Below are 18,333 nucleotides of genomic sequence, written 5' to 3' on the forward strand. Positions count from 1 at the left end.
AAAAAAAAAATTTGTCCCGACGATCTATCTTCTATACGCAAATGGCTACCATATTGAAAAATATACTATTTTTGTATGATAATTATGGGTTTTGTATTTTATTTTAATAGAAGTTGATGTTGCTTTTGCAATTATCCATCAATTTTTTAAAATTAAACACTATCTACAGATTTGCATCGAAGCGTTTCTTATGATAGTGATTTTAATCACTGTCAGATTAAATCTATACTGGACCCTACTATGCAATGTCTCCACTATGCCGCAACCTCACTGTGCTACCGTTTTTTTTTTTATATATATATATTTTTTTTGTTTGTTTTTTGTGTCATTCTCAAAATCAGTTAAAATTAATTATGTAAACATAACATGCTTGTCAAAAAAGGGATACATCCCGTAACCTAATATAATAAATAAATAGACATGTATAAAAAATATATTACGCTGATAAATGTTAATGAAATTTTTTTAAAAAGCCTTTATAATGATTTAATGACTGAAATTTGCTGTATTTGCAAAAATAATATTTTTAACAAAAACGTAAGTAAATATTAAGTTGCAAATGAAACTAATGCAAAATAAGCGATCTTTTTAATTTTATGAACACATTATATAAAGAAAAAAGTTTCATGCAATTACTTGATGATTTAAACGTTTACAATTGCTCACAAACCCAAAATCTAAACGCGTGAATTATAATATTTAGGAGGGTCTTGTAATTTTGACTACTACTGTATTTATTTTATCATTCTTCGAAAGTTAAATTAATAACAAAATTGCAGATGGTATAATAAAGTTTTAGTACTATACACTTGAATATTTCTAGGTAATTCTCCTATCACCCCGTTTTTGTCGACTATTGCAAAACAACGAGGCTATTCTTCATCAATTGTTGGTGACATCATAACGATTTTTATGCTATTAAATGTAGTAGTCAAACCACTCACCGGCTTCGTTACTGATAAATGGAAATGTCGGAAAACAGTATTTTTAGGTGCAATATTACTCAACGGATTAATAACACCCACTTTGTACCTCATACCTGATGCAACGTCCACAACGGGTGAAATACCTAACTCGGAAGTATTTTGTACCTGGACGTTTTGGCTGTTCACAACAATAGTCATACTAAGGATGATACTTTGTATGATTGGTGAAGTTCTTCAGGAAACGATCTGTATGCAAATTCTAGGTAACACAAAAAAATAATATGATTAACTTATTTTCATTTCAAATATCAACAGACAAATAAAAGTGTTTATCAAATGAAAGGACTTAAAATGAGTCTAAAACCCAACCCAAACAAACCTCTCATAAACTTAACTAAGAAAAAAATATGAACTTTTTTTGTTCTAGCAAGTAATCATGGATAGTACATAGATGTATAAATCAACATAAATATTGATTTACAGAAAATAAAGTCCATCCAATTAAATTAAACAAATTAATGTACTATTCCTACATATTGTTCTATTTTTTTAACAGACGGAGATACGAAAAAATTTGGAGAACAAAGACTATGGGGAGCCGTTGGATGCGGTGTTACGTCAATTATAGCGGGATGTATAATTGACTGGTACAGCAAGGGCCAAGAACATAAAAACCATCTACCAGGATATTTGCTTTCAATGATCATATTTTTCGTTGATTTTATGATAGCACGAAAATTAAAGGTATGTAAAGTAGAAGTCATGACTTAGATGCTCGAAGGGGATAGTCAATAGTTGCTTTTTGTACCCCCTAGAATTTTTGATGTCACTAACAAAAACTTAATACAAAACACACAATCCTAACTACAAAATCTTTTAATTTGATAGTTTATATTAAGAACGAGCAACATCCCCAGTATCACTACATTTCTACATTATATATTAAAATGCTTGTAACTCAATTTAGTGACGCTAAAACAAAGTGCAGAAGCGCAATTACCCTTATACAAAATTCCACCCAAATTGAATCTGACATTATGAGTATTAAAGATCTATATCAGTTAAAAGAATTTTCATTAATAATTATGATTTAAAAAAATCGTTTATAATACATTTAATATATTGTAATTATCGCATAGTATTGTGTTTATTGTCATTTTAATATTAATTTTTGCCTAGCCCATTTTATTAACCAAAGTAAAATTGTAATGTAATTTATGTTTTAAATTTACCAAATTTATTCTGCCTAAAAATTTTAATCTCGAATGTCCCATGAATTTAACTAAATAGTTTCCTAAGTTAGGAAGACCAAAAAAAACGTGATATGAGGACAGTTGATGTGGGAAATCGTATCAAATGGAAGTTTAGGATAAGGGTGGACTATCCCAAATAGTTGGAATTAAGGAGAGGAAGAAGAAGAAGAAGATTTTAATAAATAAAAAAAATATGTAAATAGTTAATATATTTATACAATATAAAAAAATTAAGCTAAACCAAAAAGTATGTGTATAAAAAGTAGTTACTAATTTTAGTATTCCACCATTATCAGGTTACTGATTAATAATTAAATGAATCTGACAAGAACAAAAAACCGTTAAGTAAATGAAACATGAAATAAACAAAAAGTAAATCTTATTATATAATAGAACAAGGAAAATAACGCTTTTCTGGAAAAATGACTTGGCGTGCTCGGATTTTTAAAATTTTTTTTTTCAACGAAAGTACTCGGTCACCAGACTCCAGAAAAATTATTGGCGAAAGTCGGAAAATTTTTGCCGCTCGCACGCAAGCGTTTTAAAATTTCTACCGTTTTCGAAAAAAACGCTCGCTGACGCCAGCGTTTTACGACTTAAGGTTTGAAATTTTTATCAGACCCGCCCAACGACATTCTTGAGATATGATAAAAAAATCAATTCAATTCGTTCATTTTTCACCGTTTTACGAGCTTTTTTTTTTCATGTGGTCGAGACACCAGGGCAAGCCGCCCGAAGTTCTTGCGACACTTTACGACATGAAAACGATTTTTTTTACGATTGGCAATCATACCAAGGCGTTTGTGCGTGCTGAGGAAGCGCCAAAAATCGGAAAATCCGACAAAAACTCTGGCTGCTACGAGCGTTTGAAATTCATCAAATTTTAGCTAGGCGGAGCCTTGTCAATAAATAATCTAGTAAATCGCTGAAGTAAAATTTTTACAAATTTAATTAAATTTACAATCAATAGTTATTGATCAAGTTAACTTGATGATGGTGCACTACTGAAAAAAGTGTCTATATTTTGTACACATTTTGTACTCTTAAGATAAACTTATTTATTTTAATAAATTAATTATTTGCAAACCCAAAGAGAAAAAAAATGTATTATTAAAAACTATATATAATTAATTCTATAACTTATATTTTAATGTCAATAATTATTAATATTACAATAAAAATAATAGGCATTATCAAAAGTAAAGTTTAAAAACTACCGGATTTTTGGAAAAATAATGAAATACTAAAAAAAAAATAATAATAATTTTTTTTTTTAGTAATAAATAAGAAGCCTTAAGAGTAATATAAAAATACAAAAACAAAAAAAAATTAGCCAAATTGTACGAAAAGTTTTTAGCATCACTATGTGTTTATGTATGATATGATATGTGTATGTTATTTTTTGTTCATTTTTGAATTACATATATATATATATATATTAATTAATATTTTAAATATATTTTGAAATGTTAAATATTGTTAGAGTGATCAAGTGTTATTCTATTTTCTAAGCGTCGCCAAGTAGATCTGGGACACTTTGTATAAAATCATTTTTAAAGAGAAGAAATTACATTTAACACCTTTGAAAATATATTACAATTTGTACTTATGAATCATAATTATTTTTACAAATTTCATTTATCGATAGGTATTTTTTACACCTATTAAGTTGATCCATTTCGTAAATAAATCAAACATCGATATTTATATTGATTTATAATAATTACAATTTGTGTTAGGTACCCGAAAGCGATGGATCAACAGAAAATATCCTTAAAGATGTCAAAAAAGTAATAAATAGCGCCAAAGTATGCGTGTTTCTAGTTTGGGCAGTAGCCGGTGGTATTTTTTGCGCGTACATTTGGTTTTACTTTATCTGGTAAGGAAACATGTACAATGTTTATATTTACAGTATCGTGACAAAATAGAAAGAAAAATCTCGATCCAGTCAAATATTTAAAAAACTACGATCTGTAACTACCGAACAAAAATAGTATTGAGATAAATAGGAAGTCACATTATGCTCTGACATCTCTTAGAACATTTGATTTAATATTAATATGATTTTTTTTTAATAATTATTGCCTACTTAGACTACGTTCAAGATATATTTATTGTTATTTATATCATATAAGAAAACACTCGTTAATTATTTCGGAGAGGGGGGAGTGTACAATTGGTTAGAGTCATAAGACACCATGAATGTTAAATCACTTAAATTTAAACTTTTGTTTTGATCTATAAAATTATATTAATTAAATAAAAAAGATATTAGGGTAACTTAAATTAGTACACAACTAAGCATAGACGCAAATAATAAAACAACTTTGAAGGTGCGGAATGTGATCCCTACCCTACTTTAAAAATATTTTCCTACAACCATAAATATAATTTTCTAAAATTCTTAAGTGTGTTAATGGCATCTCTGAAAGTACTAAGCAGTCAAAGTAACCCTTATTTGTGCCTATGCTTTGAAGTTTTATTAATAAAATTTTAGATAGTACTATTTATAATTTAGAATTATCTAAATTTGGTTATGTAATCATATATTTATATAAATAACTAATAACAATAAATGAATTTGTTTTTAAAAGGTACGTTGATGATTTAGCAACTATTTACCATCCAGAACGAAAGTCTGTGTTGCATACAATCAAAGGGCTATCCCTTACGATCGAATGTTTAGGAGGCGAAGTTCCGTTTTTTTATTTATCTGGTAAAAAAAAAAAAATACTCTTCTCATTTTGCAATCATTTATATATATCAAAAACTTACAAAATAAGTAGAGTGTTTTACATTTAATATAAAATAAAATTCCATCGCAATAGAGTCCGGTATAATTGGGTCAAGTATAAATGATATCTGATAATAATTAATATCATCATCATAAAAAAACGCTTCGATGCAAACTGTAGATAATATAATAAAAAATTGATCACTTGTGATTAAAATTCATAAAATTCATAAAATCAAAAATATATTATTAAAAATATATAAAATAAAATTTTAATTTATAACTAAAAAATATAAAAAGTGTTTAACTGAAAATCTACAAAAATTACTATAAAATCGACTATACATATTTCGGTAAACAATGTTACCTCCGCCAGCATTTAATACATACTTACTTCTTAATTGAAAAATATTCCTTTATATACCTCTACTGATCTTAACATCTAGTAACGTTATCAATAAGTGACATCGTTTAAAACATTTAGCCAGTTTACAAAAATTTAATACATTTCTCAGTGAGCTAAAATACTAATTTATTAAATTATTCTTATTTCTAAAAAAGATTGCTAACGCCTCCTTTATATTAAGTTCTTTGTAATTATATACGTTTTTAAATAGTTTTATTGTTTTAATAAATGTTCAGCCACAGGAGATATATCAACTACTTGATTTCTAGTGTTTCTTATTTGTTTATCAGAAATTTCACATAACATTTTGTAAAAGTCCCATTTACCCCTTTTTCAACTTTATTTTTAGGTTTGCCAAACAAATCTCTTAAATTATTATCCTTAGGTGTTACTAAAGTAATACCAAAATTCATAAAAATTCTTTTTAACCCATTTAAAATGACAGGATAATATAAAATGGGCGACTTAAATACTTCCTCCCCCTCCTAATGAGTGTACTAGCTGCTTTCCTTTCTTTACTCCACTTTTGAATTCGAAATAATTTTGAAATTACGTTTTCATCATATCCATTAAATCTGGCTATTTTTTTTATAAGTGCTAGTTCATTATCAAAATCTATTTTATTCATCTGAATGTTAGCAAATATGTAAACCATACCGAGAAAGCTACCATTTTGTAATGACACGTGTAGTTTAAATAGCCCGGCATGTACCTGAATATACATGTGCGTGTTCCGAATAATTTTTAAAATTGCGTCCTCTTTCAATTCTTTTAATTTATAAATCCAAATAAAAAGCAATTTTTTTACAAAAAAAATCAAAAAAATAGCCATTGAAAAAAATTCAGCACAGTGGAGACGTGGCATAGTTGGATCAAGTATAATGATATCTGACAGTGATTAAAATCACTATTATAAAAAACGCTCCGATACAAATTTGTAGATAGTGTTTAATTTAAAAAAAAATGGTGTATTATTTCAAAAGCTACATGATCTCCCATTTCCTTATTTATATCCTGATTACAAGTTTTATGATTTATAAGTATAATATATAAACAAATATATAAATATATAAATATATAAAGAGATATGGTTTTATTTAAAAAGAAATTAAGTCGAATGAAAAAGATATAAAAATAGTATTATCATAAAAACTTGATCCATATATTTTTCAAAAAGTTATAAAATTATTAATCTAAAAATATAAATAAGAATTTTTTTACAAAAATCATATTTTTTTTAATTTTTGTTGTTAGTTTTCATTATGAAAACAAACTAAAATCTGAAATTTTTCTTTTTCTATAATAATGTATTATATTACATAAATTTAAATTTAAGATATATAAAAAAAAGTCAGTATTTCCGGAACACGTTTAAAAATTAAGTTGAAGAAGTTCTACTTTCTATATGCATTATTATAACTTGAATTCCCCCTGTATTAAGGTAAAGGGTCGAAAAACAATAATTTTTTAGTACTTATAGTATGTAACACAAAATTTAATTTTTAGCATGTTTTTATGCTCGTAGTATTTCCGGAACATTTCCAAAAGTTGATTCGAAAAGGTTAACTTTACAAGAAAAATTTGCTATTTTGAATTTCTTCTATGGGCATTAAAGGATAAGATTTTCGAAAAATTTGTACTAAATAATGGAAAATATCTAAGGTATCTATAAAAAATTATTCTGATTCAACCAATTTCAAAAAGTTATTCTTCTGAGCTTCACATCAAAGCTAAAATCTATAGCTATATTCAAAATCAAATTTCCAAATTATGAGTTCAAATAAAACAATTAATTGGGTAAAGATACATAAGATTAAAATTTGATGGTGGCATTTTTCTTCATAAACTTTTTACTTATACTCAGTAATTTTTGTATAGGTTACCTCCTTAAACATACTGGTCATATGAATGGATTCTCATTATCATTTGCTTTGTTTGCATGTCGATTTTTATTATACTCCGTCATAAGAGATCCGTTATGGGTGCTGCCAGTGGAAACATTAAATGGTGTTACATTTGGATTGAGTTACATCGCAGGAGTGTCTTATGCTGCAAAAATAGCTCCAACTGGAAGTGAAGGTACACTTCAAGGACTTTTTTCTATGGCATTTCATGGATTTGGTAAGTTATTTCTTTATTTAATCAAAATATCTACTATTTAAAAATGACCTTATCAATTATTTTTTAGGAGCGTCTTTAGGAGCAGCAATTGCCGGTTATACATTTGACAACCTGGGTAGCATTATGGCGTTTAGACTAATCGGAATAATTGCAATTATTACATGCATTATTCAAATTATTATAAATTATTTTATTAATAAAAATAAAAAACCAAATCAATAGAAAAATTAAATGGTTATTTAGATTTGCATTATACAAAACGTTATCTAAAAAAAAATATCCATTCCAAAAATAGTACTAAGCTCAAAATATATATACAGATTAAAAATTAAAATTAAAACTAAATAGAACCCACTTCAACAGAATTATATAGATACGTGAACTTAAAGAAAAAATGACATAAGAAATATAAAATCGCTTTAATTAATAAATATTATTAAAAGTACTTTCTAGTGTGCCCAAAAATTTGGCAAACACTAATATTAAATGTAAATGAAGTGTCATTGAATATTTACCAAATTTTAAACAAGTATAAATCCCCATTCAAGTAAAATGACAAAATTTTTTATCAATTTATTACCTACATCTATTATGTACTTCATACATATTAACAAACACAGACCCATCCAAAAGATATTTAAATGTTATATATTTAGCATACATGTGTCTTTAATTTATCAAATAAGTGACATAATATTACAAAGATCACTTTTAAGTAAAACACTACTGAGCTACTACAGAAAGTTTTTAATTTTTATTAACAGACAAATCATTTGATCCAAAACATATGTATTATGTAGTATAAATATTTTTTCTCCTTTCTAGGATAGAATATCTTAACTTTAATATTTTTAACTTCATAATTAGACAAAATTATTACAATTTTTAATGCATTAAAAAATTATTTTTTAAGTAAATCTTTCACTAATTTTGTTTATATACTAAATAATTCTTTTATCTTTGATTATTAATAATAAAATTAATATATTGACTTTTTTTTTTAATTACATAATTTTTTATACATATCTCCTATCTTATAAGGATGTGAACTTTATTTTTTAAACAGCAACATACATAGTTAAGTAGCTTATTCAATAGATATTGATATAATTGAGAAAATAAATGGTTGCTTAAGAATTTTGGATAAGTTTTCAAAAGATATTAGCAGTTCAAAATAATGACAGGAAATTAAAAGCATGTGCTATTTTTATTTCGAAATTTGTATGATTCTCTCATGTATCTAGATATAAAAAGGTTATTTATCCCTGATGAGGTAAAAATACATTTGACTACCTAAAATGTATACATATTTTTTTAATGAAATTGTTTTTCTTTTAATAACAATTTTCAAGTTACTGAGAAATTGAGCATCTTATCAAAAATTGATCCAAAACACTACAATGCCATCTTATAAAATTTGAGATATTAATGGTCATAAATACTTAAGGAATAATATTTTCTTTTTGCTTTTTGGTATAAGAATAACAAATAGTTGGCAATCATAATATGAAATAAATTATTTGTTTAAATGTATAGAATTGTTTAGTGTTAAGTATAAGACTTATTCAGTTGGCTTGAACAATAACAAATATATTTATAAATAAATATATTTAAGAATAAATTATACATGTTAAAAGGTACTCCTTTGATATAACTAACTTATTTTCAAGTCAATTGTCAAAATCAAAAGTAAAATGACTTCAAGTAAGAAATAAGTAAGGAGACATAGAATTAATATTATCAATAAAAAGAATCAGTTATAAAATTAACATTTATTTTCATCAATAGTCAAACTAAATCATTTAGACTTCAACTTATTTTTAGCTGAATTTTTCTGAGAACGCAAAACTTTCACAACAATTTTCTGTTCTTCAACTAAAAATGCTCGGAGGATCCTAAAAAAAATGAAGATAAAACCATTAGTTTTAAATATGTTATTTAAAATCAAACAATTTAAAGCTAATTAAAACTGTGAACATATTCAACTAGCAGAAATTAATAAATACATTCATTAATTATAATATTATAATAATAAAAAGTATTATTATAATTTTAATATTAGTTTATAAATTTAACTATATTGCATGTCATTTAATATATCTGGTAAATATAATTATTATTCTTTTGGTTGTTAACATTCTAAAAATTAGATATTATTTACATTAAATAATTATTCAATATAGGAAAAATAATTTTATTATTTAAATTCACTAAAAGTTGATTGAAAAAAAAAAAAGTTAAAATAGAGTAGATGGCTATTAACTTTTTGTTTGATTATTTTTTAACTCTTAAAATATGAAATGTAATAATATATTAATACATGAATAAGGACAAAAAATAGTTCAAAAATGTAAAGCAATTTGTAGCCTTAGATAAAATCTTGATTATTCTAAGAATGTTCAAATGCTATTTATAATTTAGGGAGTTTGTATCGATCAAATCATAGAAACTATAATGACATAATCTTCTTGACTCCCATTTGTATCTTTTATGAGATAATAATTTTTTTAAATGATTAAATTAGAAGAAAGCGAAATAAAAGTGTTTTCAGAGTGTCAATTTGTAGTTTAATGTTTTTTATAGAAAATTCAATGGAAAGATTCAATTATATAAATTAGAGATAATTTTGTTTGTTAGTTAACAAAATATTTTAATTAAATCATAATAGAAATCACTTTAAATGTAGCAATATTTTTTTGTTTAGTTCCAAAAAAACTAAACACAAATACAATTTGTTCTAAGAATGATTGTTAGCTATTTTATTTAAAAATTATATACACTGAATATTGGACTTACTTTTCTCGAACACATTTGTGACATAAAACTCCGCCATAGGCACGTTTCACAGTCTTCTTACGCTTGCACATACGGCTTTTCTCAATAGCTCTAGCTGGTTTGATACCATGCAATTTAACTTTACAGTTACCACACTTAGGTACACGCTTAGGTTTCTTAAGATATTGGTAAACTAAACGACCTCCAGGTGTACGTACCCTATAAAATTTTAATACATATTTAATTCATCGCTCGTAAAAATTGAATTACGTTTAATACATACATACGCCGTCGGTTGCTCTTAGTGTTGTAAGAAAGACGTCTCCTAAAAACTACACTTTGACCCATGGTTGATATTCTAAACAATAAAATTCATATTAATGTGTAACAAAAAATTAATAACTAACATGAACTAATAATTTAGAGAAATAAACTAGATTAAAATGGATAAAAAAGCTTTACCTCTCTCGTACCAACAACGGGAAAAGAAATGTGTAACTAAACAACTATAAAAAGTATGAACATTGTCAACAATTCACTTACCATAGATTCGTGAACATTGATAAAGAAATCATGGAAGTAAAAATGAAAACTATTAAAGGGAGTATTATAAATCGAAGAACTTATATTTTTTATGACTGGTAAACTAAAAAGTATTTGTTTCAATAAACACAGATACCAGAGCTTATATTAAAATAATATCAGTTAATAAATAAATTCAAGAAGAAGATAAAAAAAAAAACAGTAACTAAGGCAAGTGATCCAGTTACATTAACTTTCCAAAATAAATTAACAATGTAGATATTATTTCAAATTTTAACTTTTTAATATACGAAATCAAATAACTATATTAAATAACGTATAAAATTATTATGAAAATTTAATTCTTATTTTGACCCATACTTAGGGGTTTTTGGATACGGGCGACTGATGGGGAGTATAAAAAATTGGGATAAAGGCTAGAAAGAATCCTAATTTTGACTTTCTAATATACCAATTATAACAGTAAATCTCGAACAATGTTCTGAACTTTATATAAAGTTAATCATTCAAACTTATTTTCAATTTTATGCTATTGAACAGTTACGAAATAAAAAATAATTGCAATGCTATCTTTTCTCACGATTTCAGTAATTAGTTCTAAAAACATATCTGTTAAGAAGATTTAAAATTCAATAGTACCTATAATTAATTACCCTACAAAAAAAAACTCACCATTACATTTTTATAAACTTCTTAACATTAAATTTAAAGACTTATGCATTAAAGTTTCAACATTTCAGGAATAGTCTTTTTTGTACAACAAAAAATCACTGTGTCGAAATTACATATTCCAAATTAAAAACCTTCAAAAATTAACATTAGAAGTTTAGTAAATATCATAAACATTATATATCTAATGATAATGTTTATTTTACAAAAAAAGGATATTAGTTCAATGTCATGTTATTATGATCAAATAAAAAAACTAGTAGGAGACTTAAAACAATAAGTGAATAAATAATAAATATACATTATAATATTTATATTTTTACTTTGTACAAGGTAATGATAATAATCAAAATTAAATGTGTTTTTGTTTGCTATATACTTAAAAATAAATAATAGCACTTTAATACATTAACTAGAATATAATACAAAAATAAAATAAAATAATCATGATAGAAATAGAAAAATCAAAATAATATTCATAATTACAAATATATTAGATAGTTAATATTTCAAGACAAATTAGAGCAAATAGATAATATAACAATATGTGTGTATTATATTTTTAAATATTTTTTTATACATAATACAATGAACATAATGTTTATAATTTATATAATGAAACACATTTGAATAAACCAACAATTTTTTTAAATAATCAATTTTTCCTTTTTTTATGAATTCAATTAATTAACCATAGACATTTTCATCGCTGTAAGCAATATACAAAAAGAAATCCTCTTCACGATGATCCTGTAAAATGATTTTATTAATATTAACATATTTAAATATGAAAAAGAATGCTATAAATAAAATTAAAAATACATTATATAAAGATCCCATTGTAGCACTTGTAGGTGGAATGACATTATTGACAAAAAAGAAAAGAGCATCTTCCGGACGTAAATGTACTCGTTTTCTAATGAGGAAATAAAACTGACCAACTGTCAAATCAGATGGAACCAAATACTTCTTTTTGTCAAGTTCGCCAACTCGAGATTTTGGAGCTTTCTCCACTATTACCTAATAATTTCAAGATCATTAATAAGTTATATACAAAACTGACCTTCGTTTAGGATAAAAATAAATCAAATGAAAGTAAATAAACAGTAATTTATTTATCGCGCAATAATTATTAATTCTTATAAACTTACAGGAACTCTATCAGGGTACTTCTTTCTGATCTTCTCGCCTTCCGATTTTCTTTTCTCGAACACATTATCTTCTTTGTATTGGAACTTCATAATTTTATTTAATACACAATACTTCAACTGACTAAATCCAATTAAACACGGAAAGCACATACAAATGTTTATACGTTCGTATGAATAATAACAAAGACAAATTGCATTGTTTAGGGATAAAATAGAAGTGGGATTTGATATTTTCATGGGAAGGGGGAGTCATTCAACAGCTGATGCATTAAATACCAACATGGTCCATTTTATCGATTTTATAAAAGACACAATTACTAAAAATAAAATAGAATTTCATAAAAAAATAACTAAAAACATTTATAAGATATAATATTTATAAACTACATATGCTTCAATTATATAATAAGAGTGTTAATTTTTTGTTATATGGTATTATTATTTGGTTTAAATGAGCTCATGTTTGGCAATACTGGTTTTCGAGTTTAGGATCATCAGCTGTTGTTATTGAATACTATCTCATACTACGCAGTTTATAAAAACTGTCTACTAATTTGTAAAAATACTGTTCTTTGTTTTATAAATTTTATAAAAGTTATTGACGTAATTTATTCATTACGATAGTTTTCGTTTTCCTAAGTTATGAATCATAGGAAACTCAATAGTCACCTAAACATTCTTTTTTCAAAAAAAAAATACATTATTTTTTTAATATTAACTGATTACTGAAATGTATTTTTGAAATTAGATAAAATTTGATCAAAGTTTAATTATCTAAACTAAAAACCTCATTTTAAACCGTTCCCCCACCCCCAAAAATTAAAAAATAAGGATTTCCATTATCTCAAAAAGAAAGCATTCATAAATATTAATATAACAAAATATTTTCTACTTAAATTTTAAAAATTTCTGATAAGAAAGCTGTCATATATCACTAAATACTAAACAATTACATGAGCGTAAATTGATAAAATCGTCTGAGATGTCTATAATTTCATTCTGTCATAAGTCTAATTGACTTGATAGGAGCTTCTACGAAAGCACATTGTTTTTACTTGATACTTATTTTACCTTCTCCCATAATTCAGTTTAGATTGCGACTACGTGTATAAGGAACCACACAAACAACACTAATTAACGACTATATGAAAATTAGAATTAAATATTGAAACTAAATCTAGAAAAATTAGCATATTTTGCAAGATTGTTATTACATTTTAGAAAGAACAAAAATTAAATTGACCAATCAAAACTACCAAAGAAATCCCAAGGGATTATTCTAAGAACTTAATACTCATCATAAGTGTAGTTTGCATGGGATATAGTCCCTGAAAAAATTTATGTTTGCTTTAGTCCCCATAAATTAATTGAATTATTTAAGAAAAGGGTGTGATAAAAGTGGAGTGAAGAAACTTTCTAAGAAGATCATAAAAAAGCCCCATATACAAAATGTTCAAGCTATACCCATGCTCATTATAAATAATCTCAATTATAATTAACTTAAAATTCTTTGTTTTTTCATTATAGATGAAATATAGCTAAGATAAAAAGAACTAGAATTTAACGAATAAAAAAAATTGCTAACAAAATTTGTAGTTTTTGTAGTGATTTTACATCCTACCTCATATATTTTGTTCTAACTGGACAGTTTTTGTTCAACACTACCCAAATAAAATAAGTAATAAAAATATATCTAAGTCTTTGACATGCTGATTTTTCTTTCAGTTGCTAATATATTAGTAATTTTGAATTATATAAACTACAATTTAGATTAAAATCTTGTTCAAGAGACATTAACCGTGCGAGGATATGTATTTAAGTCAAAGTGAAATGGACAATATTTACTCAAATTTACTTATGAAAATCATTTGTAAATGATAACACTTCAAAAATTATGAATCAATTAAAAAAAAAGTTTTAACATTTTTTAACTATCAATAAATTGATATAAGTAAATTTTTTTATTTTTTATTATTTTATTTTTATTAATCAAGATGATGTACAAGGTCAAATAATTAAAAATAAAATTTAAGTTCTATTTTTAATCAGCATTATCTTCTTCATCATCGTCTTCAGCATTATTGATCTGTAAAACATAAATTAACATTAGGATAATTTTTTTTTAAGACACAATTTTGTAAGTCGTGAATTATTAGTAGTGTTTTAATAAATCAACATATTTTTTAATGATAAATTGTAAAAACAATGTAGGACACTTATAATATAGTTCTACACCAAACAATATATTTTCAGAAATTTTTTAATTAAATAAAAAATTTAATTTATAAATTACAATTTTTAAAGTTAGCTTTTAAAACATTTTAAATCAATTACATTTTTTATGAAATATTAACATAATTATTAAACGTAATGACTTGGAAAGTAAACCACTGGTTGATCCTATCCTTTTTATTGTACACAGTTTTTATTTAATATTAGTTATTAAAAATTTACTTGGGACATTTTTGAAATCATTGTTTTGAGTATTTAAATGTAAAACTTTAAATTTAAGTTTACCTGGAAGTATCTGAGTTCATAGCTATCAGGTCCACTATGAACAACTCTTAACCAATCCCTCAAATTGTTTTTCTTTAAATATTTTTTAGTTAAATATTTCAAATACCTGAAAAATTTAATTATAAATTTTAGATTGATATTCTTTAAATACAAAAGAAATAAACATAATAAGCTTGTGTTTTTTCTATTAAACAAGAAAATAATTTCTTATCTTATAATCTTCAAAACAATTATTTAGAAAAAAACTAATAATTAATTACCTTTTAGTAAAAGGTACATCTGAATTGACAAAAATTTTCGTTTTTGTTTTCTCCAGAGAAATGACATTACTGAAATTATTTGTCTTGCCATTATATTTTATTCTCTCTTGGAGGAACTTTTCCTGAAATGTAAATAAATTGGTTCCATTTATATTAAATGATAAATCTCATAAATATTCAATTTACTAAATTATCCTTACTAGTTATTAGCTTTTTCATTAAAAACAATTTATTATTTAATTAGCAACAATATCTCACCACTTTTTGTAAAAATTACTTTTAGGTACAAAAATGTTTATCATTTTCTTGCACTTAATTTTGTTTATACACTATTTTGTGATTAAACAAATACTTTTCATCCAAATTATGATTAAACTAAATATTATAATATATATAGTAGTAATGAGTAATTTTATACACTTAAATTAAAAGTTTTATTATATATTATATTATTTTATACACTTTAAATATAATACTCATGAATAAATCAAAAATTTTAAAAAATAAATAAATTGTTAAATGTTAAAAATACCTAATTTATGGTAAATAACTAATTTTATTTACCATAATAGACATAAAAATTTAAAGAAAAAACTGGTTGTTGTATGTAAAATTTTAGAAAATAAAAGATCTTTAATACAGTTCACTGAAATACAATTTATGATTTTATTTCATTTAATTCAAAGATTGTGATTATTATTAGGTTAAATGTTTAAAATTATAAATTGTTTAAAATAACAGTTAATAATGTTAATAGTAATCAACATGTCTTGAAAATATTCAGCAACAACAGTTTTTATTTAATTGATAAAGGTAATGTAGAGTATTTGTAAATGCATTTTTTATGATAAATACAAAAGATTTTATTTCAAACTTACATTTAATATGATAGCAACACACATAAGGATCAGCACTATTTATCTAATATTTAATAAGCTAAATATTCTAAAAGAAAAAATGAATTTACAGTTATCCCATTTGTTTACATTTACCCTACTCACTCTATAGTTTTAACTTTTTCCCCTCCATTAGAATGTATTAAGTTATAATTCTTTTAAATGTTGATATAAGACTACTACAAAGGAAACTACCTATTGGCTTAAAAGAAATCTTTTAACATTGGATATTAAAATTTTAATTACTACTAAATTAAAAAATATATACTTACATTTTAATTGGTTATTTATTATAATTCTGGGTTGCACCCAGAGGAATTATAAACAAGAGTTTACTATTATAATATAATAATACACAAATTTTGAAAATATTCAATACTACTAATTACAAAAAACTTACGAAATTATTGACATCCATGATGCTATCTTCTACTGGATGAGTACAATCAATAGTCATTTTTCTCGTTTCCTTCTTCTTCTTCAAGGCCGTGCCTTTACCTCTAAGAGTAGTTTTAGGTTTTTTTGGTGCTGAATTTGCTTTTTTATTTAAAGTTACTTTTGAAGGAGCACCAGGAGCTTTCTTTAATGTAGGTGGAGCAACAGTTTTCTTAATACTAGCAGCAGTTGTCAATTGTTTTTTAGGTGGAGCACTTTTATTAGCAGTCTCCTTTTCAACCGTTTTCTTGTCTGCTGGTTTTTTCTCAGCAGCTGGAGCTTTTTTGGTAGCTTCAGGTTGCTTCTTGACAGCCTTTGTAGGTTCGGGTTTCTTTTCAGATTTAACAGGTTCTTTCTTATCCTTTTTAGTAGGTTTGGGAGCTTCCTCTGCTGCTCGTTTAACAGCTTTACTTTTTGGTTCTTCCTTAACCTTTTTGGGTTCTTCTTTCTTGTTCTTCAACTGAGGTGCAGTTGCTTGTTGTCCTTTTTTAACCTGTGTCACTTCTGGTTCCTTAACCTTGGGTTTTTCTGGTTCAGTTTTCTTAGTAGCCTTGGAATCACCTTTAGCAATCTTATTGTTACCTTTAACTGGTTCTGCTTTTGCACTAGTCTTAGGTAGCTGAGCAGGTTTTTTACTGCTATCTTGACTACCTTTCTTTTGTGCTGGTGTCTACACATTAAATATATTTTACATAAAATTAATATCATATCCTATGTTTAAAAGATAATTTACCTGTTCCTTTTTGGGTTGTTCTTTCGCAGCTTGAGTTTTAGGAGCTGCTTGTTGCTTAGTATCTTTTTTGATTTGTTGTTTGGGTTCTACAACAGGTTCAGCTTTCTTAGGCTGCACCTTAATAGTTTCGGTCTTGGGTTTAGGAGCATCTTGTTTTGCTTTAGCTGGTTGAGGCGCTTGCGACTTCTTAGGTGCAGGCTTTTTATCACCACCTCCGGCTTTCCCACCCTAGGATTAATATTAAATAAAATAGTAGACAAAAAAAGATGTAATAATTATAATATGTAAGCACATGCCAATATTAAAAAAAAAAAAAAAATTAAACTTGAAACAAAAACACATGACTATAGTGCCACGTTTTAGTCATAATAAATTGAAATAAAAAATATTTTATAATATTAAAATTACCTGTTTTGTAGCTGCTGGAGCCATAGAGAAATTTGAATTGATAAAATTTACGTCAAATGGAAATTACAGGAAATTTTCCGCTAGCTTTATAACGTGGTCATACACCACGAAAAAGAGACATGCAGTTGTAAAAGTAATATTGGTGATAGGCAAGAGGGGTACGAAATAAATAATGATCATGGAAAAGTAAATTAAATGTAAGCAGGCAAAACTAACCTTAAAATTAACAGTGTAGTATTCATAACAATTTAAATTTTTGTAATAAAATTGTAAATTATTATTGTACAACATATTCATATAATACATAAAAAAGTTAATGTTAATTAAAACGAAATAAATCTTAATACAAATCATTTATAAAATCTTATATAATTTTTTATGTTCTCAATTTAAGTGTGTAGCAGCAAAAATAAATTATTTTACATTGCACCTGTGATTGTGTTATTTAATTATTTCAGTATCTAAACCATTTAAGGCTAACCAGTCTATATATTTTTTTGTAAATT

The 18,333-nt window shown here is 25.2% G+C and overlaps 4 protein-coding genes across 4 annotated transcripts in view; 1 reads left to right on the plus strand and 3 right to left on the minus strand.

The window, feature by feature from the left end:
- LOC126908605 (uncharacterized) overlaps nt 1-8,221 on the plus strand; it is a 12,692-nt gene extending 4,471 nt beyond the window's left edge. The window contains exons 2-7 of the mRNA XM_050690836.1: nt 824-1,189; nt 1,483-1,670; nt 3,919-4,058; nt 4,774-4,895; nt 7,198-7,440; nt 7,508-8,221. Coding sequence (XP_050546793.1) covers nt 824-1,189; nt 1,483-1,670; nt 3,919-4,058; nt 4,774-4,895; nt 7,198-7,440; nt 7,508-7,662 — 1,214 coding nt within the window. The 3' untranslated portion in view covers nt 7,663-8,221. The remainder of the gene's footprint in view (nt 1-823; nt 1,190-1,482; nt 1,671-3,918; nt 4,059-4,773; nt 4,896-7,197; nt 7,441-7,507) is intronic.
- A 976-nt stretch (nt 8,222-9,197) lies between these two features.
- Nucleotides 9,198-10,779, minus strand: LOC126908608 (60S ribosomal protein L34-like). The gene is made up of 4 exons (XM_050690839.1): nt 10,678-10,779; nt 10,499-10,573; nt 10,237-10,434; nt 9,198-9,335 (listed from the first exon to the last, which is right to left on the minus strand). The coding sequence occupies exons 2-4, from the start codon at nt 10,561-10,563 to the stop codon at nt 9,239-9,241; spliced, it is 360 nt and encodes a 119-aa protein (XP_050546796.1). The 5' UTR covers nt 10,564-10,573; nt 10,678-10,779; the 3' UTR covers nt 9,198-9,238.
- Nucleotides 10,780-11,897: 1,118 nt separating this feature from the next.
- LOC126908607 (gamma-aminobutyric acid receptor-associated protein) lies at nt 11,898-12,778 on the minus strand. The gene is made up of 3 exons (XM_050690838.1): nt 12,579-12,778; nt 12,250-12,447; nt 11,898-12,177 (listed from the first exon to the last, which is right to left on the minus strand). Exons 1-3 carry the CDS (start codon nt 12,726-12,728, stop codon nt 12,115-12,117), a joined length of 411 nt encoding a protein of 136 aa, XP_050546795.1. The 5' UTR covers nt 12,729-12,778; the 3' UTR covers nt 11,898-12,114.
- A 1,752-nt stretch (nt 12,779-14,530) lies between these two features.
- Nucleotides 14,531-17,996, minus strand: LOC126908606 (60S ribosomal protein L22-like). Its single transcript, XM_050690837.1, has 6 exons — nt 17,828-17,996; nt 17,420-17,647; nt 16,652-17,356; nt 15,356-15,477; nt 15,096-15,201; nt 14,531-14,664 (listed from the first exon to the last, which is right to left on the minus strand). Exons 1-6 carry the CDS (start codon nt 17,849-17,851, stop codon nt 14,620-14,622), a joined length of 1,230 nt encoding a protein of 409 aa, XP_050546794.1. The 5' UTR covers nt 17,852-17,996; the 3' UTR covers nt 14,531-14,619.
- Nucleotides 17,997-18,333: the final 337 nt, after the last annotated feature.

The sequence above is a fragment of the Daktulosphaira vitifoliae genome, unplaced genomic scaffold (genome assembly GCF_025091365.1).
Source record: "Daktulosphaira vitifoliae isolate Bord-2020 unplaced genomic scaffold, ASM2509136v1 Scaffold_5, whole genome shotgun sequence".
NCBI classification, from domain to species: Eukaryota; Metazoa; Arthropoda; class Insecta; order Hemiptera; family Phylloxeridae; genus Daktulosphaira; species Daktulosphaira vitifoliae.